Consider the following 16286-nt stretch of genomic DNA (forward strand, 5'->3'; position numbering starts at 1 on the left):
CTAATTAGAGTTTTTAGGTAACTGTATGTTTGAGTTCAACATGTTGACATTCTTTTACAGACCTAGTATATTGGTAAATAAAGGGAAAACTTTCTGGAATTACCTGCATTTTAGGGAATGTATCAAATGGTCAGTTAGTGTATCAGAAAGCTTTGCAGAATTTGTAAAACCTTTGTATTTAAAACTAATGACTACCGAAAGTAAGTTAAATCAGTGCTGGGTAAGTTAAATCAGTGCTGGGTAAGTTAAATCAATATGGTTCATTTGGCTTTTATATGGCTCCTGTAAAAGTCTGTAAAGAGTAATTTGTTTGGACATTCAAACAGTATTTCAAACAACCAAAATTTTTATGTGTTCTACTGACAATCTGAATATTGCAGTGCTCTCCAGCTGCTCTCCAGATATGCTCGTATTTGAAACTAGGTTTTACATAGTAAGCATTAATTGCAGAAAAGATTTTTTTTTTGCTGATGTATAAATGAGAATTAAATGAATTATTTTATTATTTTACTGGGCATTAAAGAATACAAAAACTAAAGGAACTTCAGTTATCATTATCATTATTATCAAATCCACCTCTACATCTTGTAGATACCTAAAGTTTTCTGCTCTGCATTTCTGCTTTGAACACATTCTTATTTCTTGTTCTTCAGTTGCAACTCGAGGAAGCATCTTGTACTTCCTTATTACTGAGATGAGCATGGTCAATGTCATGTATCAAACTTCACTTCGGCAGTTTTTGCAGCTTTTCGACCGCTCCCTAGCCAGGTAATTTAGCTAACAATAAGTTGTATTTACCCAGTCCTGGAGGTGCTTGTAGTACAGTAAAGATTTCTTGTAAGCTAATATCAGAAGGAAGACTTGCTTCTTACCGTCTTGACCATGAATTGTCAGTTTAAACACCCATAAGGCTTCGTCTGTTAGTTACCAAGGCAATGAACCCTCTAATGTATGTGCAGTCCTTCACAATTGAGCATTAGATAATTAAAACCCATTGTAGTACATTGATTTTCAGGTGTGCAAAAAGGCTTGATCAGAATTTTCTCTTTTTTGTTGCTCCTTCATTCTGAAAGTTCTTGCTAGCTTGCTGTCTGATATTTTGTGATTGTGATCTGTTATCTTTTATGTTTTCAAAATACAAGACTATGGCTTTTTGTGATATTCAACTGCAGACCTTTCTTCTGGCAGGTCTACCAAGAGCCCTATAACCAGCAGGAGGGTTATTAATATCATTGAACATATGACATATGAAGTGTTCAAATATACTGCCCGAGGACTCTATGAGGAGCACAAATTTCTCTTCACATTATTGCTTACATTGAAGATTGATATGCAAAGAAACAGAGTGAAGCACGAAGAATTTCTGACACTTATTAAAGGTTGGAACTATGGAACAATTTTAAGTAGAGCATATATGTTATTATAGAAAATTTGTTAAGTTATTTCTCCAAACCAACGTACTTCTTCCTTTTGCACATTAGAAGCCAGTCAATTGTAAGAATACATGGTTATCTTTCTGGTCTGGTGACAGACAGCATTGTATGGTAGTTCTAATTTATAGCAGCACACTGAATATTGATAAATATATCTTTGGAATCATGAGAATTTGAAAGGAATATTGTTAAATGTCCTTTTACAGTTAATGTCTGCTGCTCAAATACCACTAGCTCTGTGTTTGACTTAGAAAAAATATTATTGTAATAAAAATATTTTTGTTTATTTGATAACTGCAGCAAATATGAACAGAAAGGGATGCTGAAAGTTTATAAAAAATATCAGAGCCTTAGCTGAATCTGACAAGTTCATAGATTTGGTATGAGCTGTGTACAAGCACTGTGTTCACTTGAAAGTTTGAATTAATTTTGTATTATCTTTCCAAAAGACCTGATTTTTCTGGCAACATTTATTTATGGATTTTAACTGTGAATTTTTCTGTGTTGAATCTTCAGAATATCTTTTCCCAAAAAGTATTTATTTCCAGGCACATTGCACAAAAAACCCAGTAAAACTTCAAAAGGTAAATTGATTAAGAAAGGTTACATTTGAGGTATATAAGAAAATATTAAAAAATAACCAAATTATAAACTCTGCTTCATAAAATATGTCATGACTTTATAAAGTAGAAAATGCCTGTAACCTCATGATTGAAAAATCTAGATTCTTTTTTTTGGTGTTTTCCTTTTATTTTTTTTTTCTTTCTTTTAGTTTCAGTTGAATTTCAAGGAAGGCAAATGTATATATTGGCAAAGACAAAAACATTGAAATGAACCCAAAGCCAAGCTTATTCTTTTGCAGTAAAACATAAATTTATTTTGTAATGAGAAGGTGTTATGGATTTTAAAAAATTATGTAAATTTAGATGAAACATAAGATTTGAAAGTAAATTTTGAATGTTACCTAACTCAGAAATTTCTTTATGACCTTCCTTAGTTATTAAGTCATCTTTCTCCAGTTTCGGAAAATTTAATCACGTGAAATAGTCTTGTAATATCTAGTTTACATTTTCCAAATAGGTCTTATTTATTTGTTTGTTTGTTTGTTTGTACTTGTGTCTCCAACAGTTCTAATTGTAACCAAGTTCAATTTCTTGCAGGTGGTGCTTCCCTAGACCTTAAAGCTTGTCCTCCTAAGCCGGCTAAATGGATTCTGGATATGACTTGGCTGAACTTGGTGGAGCTCAGTAAACTTGAACAATTTTCAGATATACTTGATCAAGTAAGTAAGAGCTTTTTAAAATTAATCTCTCATTTGACAGTGATTGTCTAGTAGTGATCAAACCATGTGGTGGAAAACTGGTTTATTTTATAGAACAGAATGAAACTGACAGTAGGTACTCAGAGTTGTGGCCCTGACTTCTTAACAGCCTCTGTTGATGAAAGGACTTAACATCCCCCCCCCCCCCCGCCATGAATATAAGAAGTAGGATGTGCACACTCTATATAATTATAATATTTTCAGATTGGGATACAACTTGCTATTATCCAATTTATGTATTGTAACTTGAATCTTCTTTCAATTATTAAATTTTTTTGCATCCCTGTTGTGCTTTTTTACACTATGTATTATGATGCTTATTCCAATATTTCTCTGATAGTTAGGGAAAGAGTGTTCAGTAAATTCAACAGTTGTATGAAACAGTTTTAGTGGACACTGAGTGTATTGCAGCTAAGTAAGTAAATAGCATTTAGTATATGTGAAGAGTACTTTCTGTTCATTCATGTGGAGAGCAATTATCTACCTAGCATTCTCAAAGCTGTGTCTGTGCCTAGCTATCTGTGTTCTGACATTCCTATGCTATTATATCATTAATGAAAAATACTCAGTAGTCGCTCTGTTTTTCAGAATATGAATGCCTAAGGATGTTGTTGCATTCTGCAATTCCATACTTAAAACCTGAAAGATTATCCTATAATTTTTAATAGCCTTATTAAATCTGTGTGCTGATATTGCTAAACAAATCCTCGTGTGTGGATTACTTGTCTATGACTCTCATTAAAAATTCGTGACCTACTGGCAGTGCAAATATGACTTGTCTGTTTAGTGAGATTTTTAGTGAGATTTAGTGAGATTTTAGTGAGATTTTTGATGATATAACTGCAGATTTCCAGTGAAGAGAAACAGTGGAAAATCTGGTTTGATAGTAAGAATCCTGAAGAAGAATTGGTTCCTAGTGGCTATGGTCAATCTCTGGACTGCTTCAGACATCTTCTTCTCATCAGATCTTGGTGTCCTGACAGGACCATAGCTCAGGTACTTTTATGTAGCCAACGTGGTCTATTTGGGTATCACTAGAATAAACAGTTACCGAATTGCAGTTCATTGTTATTTTATGTAACGCTAAGCACCTTCCTGTAATGGACCATTATGTTGCATTTTCTGAAATTCATTTTAGAAAATTTATGCATTTGTTACAAGGGCAGCATTAGTAAAATTTATTCTAATGTATTGAACAGATATTATCCAATGATTTCATTTTGGAAATAGGATTTCTGCTGGAATCTTATGTGTTTATCCAGATCTCTTTATCAGTTCAGAAGGTACTTTTCACTGTCCTTGCTCACTCACTGGGATTTTAGAAGTGTCCCCATGTTACACTGAAGTAAAATATTTTAGTGAACTCAGTTGTCTGGGGGACAATGAAATATGAAAACAATTTAACTGAAGAACCATTTCCTGCATGGAAGAATTAGACCTGTTATAGAAAAATCTGTACTCTGTTCAAAAGTTTTAATTTAAAACCATCTATTTAAAAAGGAGGTAAGTATAAAATTGAAGGTTATTAAACAATTAGACTATTTTTAAGAAAAATCAACTTCTAGGAGCCTACTTTTATCTTTGTATTCTTCTCCAGTGTAAAAGAAAAAACCTATTGAATTTCTGGCAATTCAGAGCAATTAATGACAAATTATTGAAATTGGAATGCATTACTAAAAGCGTGGTATTAATTTTATGGATGCACATCTTTAGACATTGTGATTGGATTCAGAGAAATCCCATAGGAAGAGAAGTCAGTAGGTTAAACAGTACAGTATATAAAATATCTCTGTGATGTGTGCTGTATGACTGAAACAGATCATGCAAAATTAGTTCCTCAGTACTGTTAATGGGGGCAAGATTCACTTTCATCTTATGATTTCATGAAAACTGATAGTTCATCAAATGCTTAATGCTGATTATCTTTTATCTTTGAGAAATAACCCAGAGGTATTAAGGGGAAGATTTATCTAAGATGAAAACATTGTAATGGGAAAGAGTACAAGAAATATCATCTCAAGACTGTTTGAAAGAGCCTTTCCTATTTCTTAGAAGAAAAAGAACAATAATCTAAAACTTTTAAAGATAAATAAAAAAAGAAATGAAAGAGATGATCTTCACCCATTCCTCTGGATCTTTTACTTACTGATAGTTATTTTCATCATTACTACAGTTAATTCATTGTTTGTTTAACCATGAAGATGGGAAAGGCCTAACAGCTTTGAAGCCCATCTTTAATGCTTTCCTCCTTTTTTTTTCTAGATTTTAAGGCTTTGAGTCTAATGGAGATATGATATGTAAAAAATTTTCTTTTGCTGGAGTTTTATCCAGTTTTTTTTAATACTGTAATTATAGGTATTATATATAACAATACATGCAGATATATGTAATATAATCATTATTTTAAAAATTTTAATCGGTCTTATAATTCTGTAAGAAATAACACCATCAAAAACAGTATGATGTGTTAACATGTAAAAATAAACTTGTTGCGTATTTTTATTTCTTATATAAATTTTTATCAGCCTTTGCTCTTCAGTTCACTTATTGGTTTACACTGGGAAGAAAACTATTAAATGGTTTGGTCACAGTTTAAATTTACCCTTTGTAATATAGGCAAGAAAATACATCACTGACACTATGGGTGAGAAATACGCAGAGGGAGTCATCTTGGATTTGGAGAAAACATGGGAAGAGTCAGATCCACGTACTCCCCTCATATGCTTTCTTTCCATGGGCTCTGATCCTACGGACTCAATTATTGCTCTGGGAAAAAGACTAAAGACAGAAACATGCTGTGTTTCCATGGGCCAGGGACAAGAAATCCATGCTCGTAAACTTCTACATCAGACAATGGCTCATGTAAGCGACAACAATCTGAATGCTTTTTGCAGCTGTATTAAACACTTAGAAATAAAAATCCTGTCATGAAATAAAGTTTGACAACTTCTCATAAAGAGCTAATTAGCAGATTAGGTGAAAAGAAACTAATTCAAAAATAGGGAGGAGAAGCACCTTTTGTTTAGTTAAGAGAAATGCAGTTATTTTCCCTCATTGTCTGACATATCCTCTTAATGAAGAGGTATATGAGATGTCTATATGTAGTATGGTTATTCATATGAGAAGGCTTGATACTTATTGATTGATAGCAATAGATTAATTGAGTATATATATTTGGCTATTTTCCAAGCGTGGTACCCTTGTGAAGAACAAGGTTTAGCAGCTTGCTCTATGGAGCTACTCCTGAGCTCCCATATGTAAGCCAAAATTTATCTGTGTTTATCTGCAATGTAGTCATGGCAAGGTATGTTTTAAATGTACTGAAATGGAAAAGGTAGAGATTTCTTGAGAAGACTATATGGGACAAGTAAGGACCACTTCTTTTTATGAAAAAGCCAAATAAGCTAGCACCACCTCCAGAAGGAAAAACCCACAGCTTAGCTCATAAAAAGTGATTTCAGTTTGTGAACAATGTTGATAACTTCATATTCTGTTGTTTTAAACTAGGGAGGTTGGGCACTTCTGCAAAACTGCCACCTTGGACTTGACTTTTTGGATGAGTTGATGGACACTCTAATAGAGACGAAGAATGTCCATGAAAGCTTTCGACTGTGGATGACAACTGACATTCACAAACAGTTCCCCATCACCCTTCTTCAAATGTCTATTAAGTTTACCAATGAACCACCACAAGGGCTCAGAGCTGGGCTAAAGAGAACATATGGTGGTGAGTGCTGGAATTGTAGTGATTTAAAACCAAATTTTGGACTTGGGTATTATTGTGTGGTCAAGTTACAGCCACTGATAAGCTAGTATGAGGGACTGATCACAGTGATGCCAGAACACATATCTTGGTCCCTGTTTTGAGCTAGAAGTTGTGAAAATTAAAAAGAAGGTCTGCTGAAGTTCTGTTACCAGAACTAATTGGACAGAAGAACAGGAAGTGCTTTTTCTTTTCTCAAATGCTGGCTTCTAGTATCTTAGTTCAGAGTGTTTGAATCTTTGATCTTCTGTCTTTTTGCAGGAAAATTAGGTGTTGTATTTGCTGGCTATCAAGTGCTCTTTACATTACATAAAACAAAGGACAAAGAGTCTGTGTGGAAAGCAACTTTATATGAATTCAGCTATTAGTAAATTGTGGGGTTTTTTTCCCTGAAGTTTACTTTTTTAATTTGAGTAACTTGATAACATGCCATAAATTGTCCCCAGCACAGAACACTTTGTGGGACAATAATTAAACTCTTGGGAGAGGCAGGGAGCCAACTGAAGATCTCTAGAGTGAGATTTTATCACTGATTTGAAGTAGTTTCTAAAAGGACTATCACTGTGATTCTTATTAAGTTCATTTACAATCAATAGGTGTCAGCCAGGATTTACTAGATTCCAGTAAAATGGTACAGTGGAAACCAATGTTATATGCTGTAGCCTTCCTACACTCCACCGTTCAAGAAAGGCGCAAGTTTGGATCTCTGGGTTGGAATATACCCTATGAGTTTAATCAAGCTGATTTCAATGCTACTGTGCGCTTCATTCAAAACCACTTGAATCGCATGGATACCAAGAAGGTAATCAATGCTTTTGTGGGGAAGGTATATTGAGATGATAGATCTTCCTAGTAGTGAAATGAATATAAATGCTTCCTAATAACTGAAATACAAGTATGATTTTAACTTATTTCTTTCCCCACAAACATTCAGTATTCCAAGTATATATGTATTAGGGCAACAGACTTCAATTAGATTTTTAATCCAGTGTGTGTTAAATTTCTATGTTAACCTGTATGTTAAAAAAAAGCCCCCCCGCAACCATCTCAGAAATCTAAATCTTAAAAGTACAGACCTTTTCAATATTAATTACATAAATTAGTTAAAAATGGGTGACTGTATTTAAAATACTCTTTTCAGGGGATCTCCTGGAATACTGTTTGTTACATGATAGGTGAGATCCAGTATGGTGGTCGTGTGACAGATGACTATGACAAAAGACTCATGAACACCTTTGTAAAGGTTTGGTTCAATGAAAATACATTTAATCAGGAATTCAGCTTCTACAAAGGATACAGCATACCTAAATGTACTATGGTGGATCAATACCTTCAGTACATACAGGTTGGTAAATGAAAGCGAATCACTAATTTCTGATAAATTCCTGTTTCCCTATATTTTTCTTTTCTTCTGAATGCCTGTATTTTGTCTTTTATTCAGAGATTCTTTATTGGTTTCTAGCATTCTGCATATCTGTTAGTGACACCTAATTCTTTTCATCAATGTTATCATCATCATGACAGGAATATTTTCTTTTTCCTGTGGTTTGCTTGAGTGACTTATCTGGGGGGCACACAGTTATTAAAGAGGGCAAAAATGGAGTCCAGAAATTGGGTAAAACCTCACAGAAATAAAATATGTACATACATGAAAATACAAGCTTACTATTAAAATAGCACATGGATGTTAAAACTGAATTTGTTTGATGTGATTAGGGCTGTGACAGAACAAATAGATCACAGCTAGTTATTTGCCCTAAGACTGTTTGAAGAAATCTAGCTTACTTTACCATGTAAGGGTTTTTTTTTCTGTTAGTTATTTGTTTTTGCTGTATGTTGGTTTTTTGTTTGTTTAGTTTTTTTTTTTTTTTTTTGGGGGGGGGGATTTTTTTATGATTAACTTATAAATCCATATCCAGTTGTGCTCTTCTTATATTTTACTACGTAGAGCCTTCCTGCTTATGACACACCCGAGGTGTTTGGTTTGCACCCCAATGCAGATATCACTTGCCAAAGTAAAGTTTCCAAAGATGTATTGGACATCATCCTCAGTATTCAGCCTAAAGATAGCTCTGGTGGAGGAGGTGAAACCCGAGAGGCGGTTGTAGCCAGACTGGCTGATGATATGCTGGAAAAGCTTCCTGCTGATTATGTACCATATGAAGTGAGTTAATGAAATCCTGTCACAAACATTTGCTCCATCTTGCTTTTTATGGATAAAAAAAGAAAAACCAAACAACTTTTTTCAAAGCATGTTTGAATTCATTCATACAGGCAATACTTCCAATATATATTTAAGTCTGACCAGACTCTTAATGTTTATAATGAGGTCACTAAATGTGGGCTGAAGTGCTTTTGTAAGAACTTTTAAAGAAATATTAAACCACTTAATGTTTAGGATGTCATTTGTACTATAGAGGAGGTAGAATCATCAGCTTTTGACTGAGGTTATTGACCGTATAAAATTTCTAGTTATGTTCATGCAGTTGTTAATTTGTTAACTTTACTAACTTCTAATTAAAAATTTATCAGTGAGTTTAGTTAGAATACAAAGCTGCCTGGTAATGTGATAGTTCCCAGGCATTGCTGATAAATAGCACTACTGTTTATAGGCAAAGTAGCTTGGACAATTGGTTTGTGCAAAGGGAACCTTGGAACTGTCTGTTGGAATTAAATCTGAATGCCTTGAAATAGGGTAAACAGCCCACACATGCTCTTTGAATGACATTAGCTTATAGAATGATATACAGAACAAATAATGAGTTAGACTAAAAACACAGCCAATCTTGTCATCCTAGATTTCTCTTGGAACAAATCCAGTATTTGTGTCTTGTAGAGGATTCAAGGGAGGTGCCAAACTGACCATTTAAGTCCACAAATAAAAGTGTTACATCCTAAAAATCATACTGGGGCCTAACCTGGACATAAGACCAGCTTTGTTTTTTCACTTCTATTGAAGTATCTTTGGTTTCTACTTACAGGTAAAAGAAAAACTAAAGACCATGGGACCTTTTCAGCCTATGAACATATTTTTGCGACAGGAGATTGAACAAATGCAGAGAGTTATTTCTTTAGTGAGAAGCACTCTGACTGATCTAAAACTTGCCATTGATGGGACAATAGTTATGAGTGAAAATCTGAGGGATGCTTTAGACTGCATGTATGATGGGAGGATTCCTGCTAGCTGGAAAAAAGTAGGTGTACATCACTTGTTATGGAAAGAAAAAAATCCTATTTCTGAAGAGCTAGATTAAACTGTTAGACTTATAGTAAATAGTTTTTTTCAATCTGTGTTTCAAAAGTGTTTACCAGTACTGTGCAACTGCTGGAATAGATTTTGTGCTAAAATAAACACAGTGAAAACGAGCCTTCTTTCATTTATAAAAATAGAAGTGAATGTGGGGGTTTCAGGTATTTCCCATTTTCACAGCCTGTTGCATGTTGGCAGGATAAAAAACTAGAGGGAAGAGAGTAATTTAAAATGTGATGATGGATTTTAAAAAATAGCACTCACATTATTGGACTACGATGGTGCTATTCTTTGATTTTAAGACTAGTAGTCATATCATCACAGAAAAGTAGGCACTGGAAAGGAGCACACTTGTGAAAGTGGGGTCAATTAAAGCAGGTTTCCCAGGGGTCTCCAGAATCGAGAGTCCACAATCTCTCTGGGCAACCTATTCCAGTGCTGATCACATTCACAGTAAAAACCAACCAATCAATCAAACACCAACCAACCAAATAAAAAAAACCCTTGGATTTAAAGGGAATTTCTGACATTTCGTCTTGTGCCCACAACCTTTTGTCCTATTACTGACAAGGATCTGGTGTCATCTTCTTCCATTCTCTACACATGAGGTATAAATATTTATAATATCTCCTTTGAGCCTTCTGTTCTCCAGGCTAGGTAATTAAAACTCTCAGGAATTATTTTCAGGGACAACTAGAGCTGTTAATGGCAACTGATGGAAAGAAAAATGGGGAGTTTTATTTGTTGTTTGTTTTTACTCACAAAGTGTTTTCATGGTACAAAACCTAGACCAAAGCAGATGCTTCACGGAGCAACTATTCAAAGAGACAAATCATATCTTCACATTGTCTAAGATCAGTTTTCCCTAACTTTTTTTTTTTTTTCAGAGGAATAAAACACCAGAATAGTTTTGGCAGAAATCACGTTATCTTGATTTATTGACCTTGGGATTAAAAAGACCTGTATACTATTTTTCTTCCTAGTTTAAACAGCTATCTAACTTTGCAAAAATGTAATAAAATGGAAAATTACCACAGAGAGTATTATGCATGTGTAGATGGAATGGTAGACATGAATTTGAAGAGAGAGAGACTTTTCTTCAGGTTTCAGTGGGATGCAATACTGAAGCATCAGGTTAAAAGTCAAGATATGAAAGATGATCTTCAAAGATGCTTTGCTAATATTATGTTGTTTACTACCCTGTGAGGAGTTATCTTTTCTTGACATGAATATGCTATTTTAAAAGATGTTTACTGTTTTTAGGCATCTTGGGCTTCCAGTACTCTTGGTTTCTGGTTTACTGAGCTTCTGGAGAGAAATCACCAGTTTTACAAATGGATTTTTGAAAGTCGACCAAACTGTTTCTGGATGGCAGGGTTTTTTAATCCTCAAGGATTTTTAACTGCAATGAGGCAGGTAAAGTGGGTTTGAAGTCTCATTCTGCTTTTTTTTTTTTTTTTTTTACATTACATTTACATTACTTAAAAAAAATATATTGTGTGATAAAGGATGAGTTTATACATGTGACTCCATCATGTCAGCAGGGAAGATACACGCGACTATCTAACATTTTCTAAGACAACTGTTCTTCCTTTGCACATACTTTTTCAGTATTTTAACCACTAATGTGTTAATATATTTCTATAATGACCAAGGCCAAAGTAAGTAGGGTTTACCTTACAACATTATTAAGGTAGACTGGAGAATGATTGTTTCATGTTTCCTTTGAAGTATCCCTGAGAATGGGTGTTAAACCCATTACTTTATTTTCCTTTTTTTTTTTTTTTTTTTTTTTCCCCTTCTCTTTTGCTCTGTGTTCAATACTTACCTGGCTGGATATTGCAGAGAAAAGTTATTCCCAATTTGTCATGCATTTCACTTCTATAGTTCAGTAGCTGATTCAGTCTCTTTTCACGAAGTGGGAAAGACTTTATCAGTGGATATGAAATTTGATGTATTTGATAACGTACATATGGCTGTCAGCTTGGTGATTGTGTTGGTTGTTCAGCATGCTAGTTGCATTTGACAAATGAACTACTTTTTACATTAAAAGGAAGCAATAAATACCTGTGTTGGTCAGCATTAAAGGGACATATTGGAGACAGTAAGTGTCTGGAGTATGTAAAATTGGAAAAGAATACTCAGGCAGGAATGTAATGGGACCTCAGGATAAAAACCCAAACTTTTGGAGGAGAAAACGAAGATTTAGGCAAAGGAAAAAATCTCCCCTCCTAGTCTGAGGTCTTGATAGCGTAATCTGAAATTCTGATTGGTGACTTGTGTTAAAATTGCAGGAATAGCTTTGGAATTATAAAGCAAGATATTTCTTTTGAGTAAACAGTCTTAAACTGTGATTTTGTTTTGCACCCAAGCTTGTAGAAAAAGTTTAATAGGAGGATTTGAAAGAACTGAAATCTACAGAACTTTCCAGTTCCATAAAAAGAGACTGTGGACACATAACAACCTAATATCCCAAGTAAATATCCAAGTGACTTTCTGGGCTTTGCTGTGTGGTGAAACAAATAGAAATGAGAAAGATGAAGAGCCAGAATGATTATTAACTATAAATATTTTATTACTTTAAAGCATCTAATTAACTGCAGTAAGGGGTGAACATTAATTCCAGTTACTTCCAACAAAGATCTTGGAAAACATTTACAAGACCAGGATAAAACTTTGGTTTGCCATAACTTAATGACCTGGGATAGTAAGGAACTGGGCAATTAGGAACTGAGTGTGGTCCAATGCATTAGATAGACTAAATTTGAAGTATATGTTAAATCTTAAGCATTTCTATCTTCAAGTGTTCTCTAGTGTTGTTTTTTTTTTTAATAACTTTAATGCTGAATGAGCTCTTAGTCATCAATAAGAATACTATGTTTGATTTTCAAAATATTTTTCCCTTTTGTAGTGCCATACCTTCAGTACCTTAGAGACAAGTCAAACTGCTGTAAACATGAATATCATAAAAAGCTGGAGTTTTTTGTATGGAAGAGGATATGTTATGACCATAGAAATATATTTCCAATAACTGGGAAAATGGTTCTGTGTGCATGTGAAAATGTAACCTAACTTTTGTCTGGTTTGGGTAGGAAATAACAAGGGCTAACAAAGGATGGGCTCTTGACAGTGTAGTGCTGTGCAATGAAGTCACTAAATGGATGAAGGATGATATCACAAACCCTCCTTTGGAAGGTGTCTATGTTTATGGACTGTATTTGGAAGGAGCTGGCTGGGACAAAAGAAACATGAGACTGACTGAATCTAAGCCGAAGGTGCTCTTTGAGATGATGCCGGTTATAAAGATATATGCAGAGAATAACAGTAAGTAATTGTATTGTAAAGGATGTTATTTTGATAGGATTCAACGATTTAACTACATGGAAATCTTTTGGGCTGTAGGGATTTCATGATGCTGTTGCTATTCATTGCATACATATAAAAATCTTTCTCAATGGGGAAGTCTTCCATTTAAAGTGTGCTTTCAGTCTTCCTTGGTAATTGATTATGGGCACTTTTCCTGCTAATATTTAGATAGATACCTTCTGGTCGTAATGATGTTAATAACTTTTTAACCCATTTGCAGGTGAGCTGTACATATTGACAATGTGCATCTCAGATTTAGAACATCAACACTCATATAAATAAACTCTGTAACCTCTGTAGCCTCTGTAACCTAAACACAAATAACCTCTTTTCACATGCTAAATGAATGTAATATATATATATAAAACATATAACCATGTATACACAACATAAAAGGTATACTTGGGGTTGTATATATCTATATATATAAGGTGTTTATAGAGAACATGTTATATGTGTAATGTGTATATTTATAAAAATGCATTTTTTCAGTGGACAAGACTGCTTTTGAGCTAACAGAAGCAAACGAGATAGAGTGAGGTGGTGGAGGTAGAAGATGTTTTGTCTTTGAGGCAAAAAAGGAATGTAAGGATAGGAAAGAAACTTGTGGGGCTGAAGGTACTATTATGTGAAAATGTGTAATTTTTGTTTATTTGGTGTTTTTTTCCATACAAAATAGGAAATACTGTTGAATAGGGATGTAAAATAGGATAGAACTATCCATCGCAGAAGATAAAATTGGAATCCAAGTCTGTTGAAAAGCATTCCACCTCTAAAAGCAAAGCTTGGTTACATGCTATTCTGCATAGCTGATCTTTTATAAAAGACATGATCAACAGACAAGATACTAAATAATGAACACTGAAGTATTGAACTGTTGACTAGACCACTGTTCTAATTCTGAAGTGAAGTAGTTGATGACTTGTACACTCAAAATACTAAATGCATTTTAAAATAGGGCATTTTAAATTTTGACATATTGATAAGGAGTAACGTTCAGTGGGCAGATTGAACTAATAAGAACACTAATTACTCTAACAAGTCCATTTACATTTCTTGCCACATAGAGTTCCTATGTGCTGATGTTAAATCTTAAACCTACAGAAATTTCAAACTGCATATGACCTTCAGCTGTCAATAGCACAATAATGAATAGTGTGAGAATCCAGTAAAAGTGTTTCTTGGTGCCAATGGAGAGGAGTGTCTGTTGAACTTTGACTCAGTTTTCCATCTGCCTTATGACCAGTCCCTTAGGGTCCTGTTTTGTCAACTTTGTTTAATTGCTTTTTATGTCTCTTCTGTCTTTTCAGCTGTGAAAGATCCACATCTGTATTCATGTCCAATCTACAAAAAGACCAGTCGAACAGATATGAATTACATTGCTGCTATAGATCTTAAAACTCGTCAGCCTCCAGAGCACTGGGTACTGCGTGGAGTAGCACTTCTGTGTGATGTCAAGTAATGTTAGAGAAAAAAAGGTTTCCAAGAGTTCTTTTCTGGTTTAAATGTAAAGATCAATATGTAGTTAAATATACAATTGAACACTTCTAAAAATAATATTTCTAAGGCATAGACTACATTATGATATTTTTAGAAAACTGTTCTCAAGAAAACTCTACAATAGGGTTATAATCTTAGAGTGATATTAAGTTTGATGTCTTTGGCAAATCATGACAAATATTAGTGTTACTGTCTCCTGAATGTGCATAAACACTCATCCTGTGTGCTTAATTTTACCTTGAATAAAGATTAATTGATTTGAATGTAGTTAATTTTTTGGTAGCAAATATTCTTGTATCAGAAGTTACCTTCAAGTAGCGAAATGCATAGCACCTTTTTTATTTTGTTTTTAATTTTTTTTTTTTTTTAATTTTGTGTGTATCTATGGAAACTGAAGCCCAGTTGCTCATTCATATTAGTTGAAATTCCTCAAGATGGTGTTCCAGGATTTATTTCCTAGGTGATAGTTTTTAGCTTGTTTGCTGTCTAAATAAGGAAGGTGACACTGGAAAAATGTCACACCTGTTTCACTACTTGGAAAACAGTTTCATTGTGTTACATAGGATAACAAGCATTTGACAGCTGCCAGAATTCCTTACTCTCTTTTTCATGACTTATAGATGTGTAATGGATAGGAAGAAAATAGTTCCATAAGAATGACTGGATATTTTTTGATGTGCCACTATACCAGATTTGAGTAAATCTTCATCAAGGTTATTAGTAGTTGGGGTTCTGTAATTTTTTTTCCTTTTCTGCCTTTTTATTTATGTGCTGCAACCTTTTTTATTGTTTTAGCTAAATATAAAAATTTTTATGTAGGAATACATCTTAAAAGAGTGATGTTAGAAGCTCCATTTAGTTTGACACTTGGCTTCACACACCAAGTACAGTTATTTAATCATTTGAAAAGCCAGTTGCTGAGTTCAGTATGTTGTGTATCTTAGTGGTCCACTAGTCATTCCCAGTAATGGCTACTACAGAAGAGGAAGCAATAAAAGCCAGTATTCCTGGTGCATCTGTCATTCATAAATGCTGCAATTGAGAAGCTGTTTTCAATTTTATCTCAGATCAATAGAGATAAACTTTAACATTAATTTCTACTGTCAAATCAGTTATAAAACTTAGATGAAACATTGATTCTGTCAAAAAAAATTCTAGTTGTAGAGGCTTTTCCATCTTGGAATGGTTATTACTTTTTTATTTATTTTAAATAACTCACGGCAAAACATATGAAATGTGTGGAAATCTTTTTTAGGAAATACTTTTAATTTAGACATGGCAATAAATTAATAAAGATAGAAGGGTTGAAGTGTTCTTTACTGGACCACAAAGCATCAGGTTCCAACTTCCAGGAGATCCTCCAGGTGTTCATTGGAGTTCTAAATTGCTGTGAACTTGTCTTTCACCAAGACCTTCCTCTCTGAAGGAGATGCACATACTTCATCCTGGTGCAAGTCATTTACACTGAGAATTTACAAGCCTCAGGCACTTCAAATCCCACCTTTCAAACAGTGGATTTGTTGTACCATCATTGCTGCAGGCACAGTGGAAATGTCAAACCCGACGGTAATTCTCAGTGAGTGAACTATGCACATTTTTTCAGATTGTGATCTTCTATGAGGGTAGTGGGGAAAAGGGTAGTTCCCTACACTG

The 16286-nt window shown here is 34.1% G+C and overlaps 1 protein-coding gene across 7 annotated transcripts in view; it reads left to right on the forward strand.

Annotated features, from left to right (window-relative positions):
* DNAH5 (dynein axonemal heavy chain 5) overlaps positions 1-14905 on the forward strand; it is a 125144-nt gene extending 110239 nt beyond the window's left edge. For all 7 annotated transcript variants that reach the window (XM_027888427.1, XM_027888425.1, XM_027888431.1 and 4 more), the window contains 13 exons: positions 654-768; positions 1189-1379; positions 2594-2715; positions 3601-3750; positions 5371-5616; positions 6262-6481; positions 7114-7319; positions 7659-7862; positions 8466-8681; positions 9499-9711; positions 11031-11183; positions 12860-13091; positions 14444-14905. In XM_027888427.1, the coding sequence (XP_027744228.1) occupies positions 654-768; positions 1189-1379; positions 2594-2715; positions 3601-3750; positions 5371-5616; positions 6262-6481; positions 7114-7319; positions 7659-7862; positions 8466-8681; positions 9499-9711; positions 11031-11183; positions 12860-13091; positions 14444-14595 (2420 nt within the window). In that variant the 3' untranslated portion in view covers positions 14596-14905. The remainder of the gene's footprint in view (positions 1-653; positions 769-1188; positions 1380-2593; positions 2716-3600; positions 3751-5370; positions 5617-6261; positions 6482-7113; positions 7320-7658; positions 7863-8465; positions 8682-9498; positions 9712-11030; positions 11184-12859; positions 13092-14443) is intronic.
* The last annotated feature ends 1381 nt before the right edge of the window (positions 14906-16286 follow it).

This window comes from Empidonax traillii, unplaced genomic scaffold (genome assembly GCF_003031625.1).
Source record: "Empidonax traillii isolate 1590-97213 ecotype Southwest subspecies unplaced genomic scaffold, ASM303162v1 scaffold238:size1398292, whole genome shotgun sequence".
In the NCBI taxonomy this organism is placed as follows: Eukaryota; Metazoa; Chordata; class Aves; order Passeriformes; family Tyrannidae; genus Empidonax; species Empidonax traillii.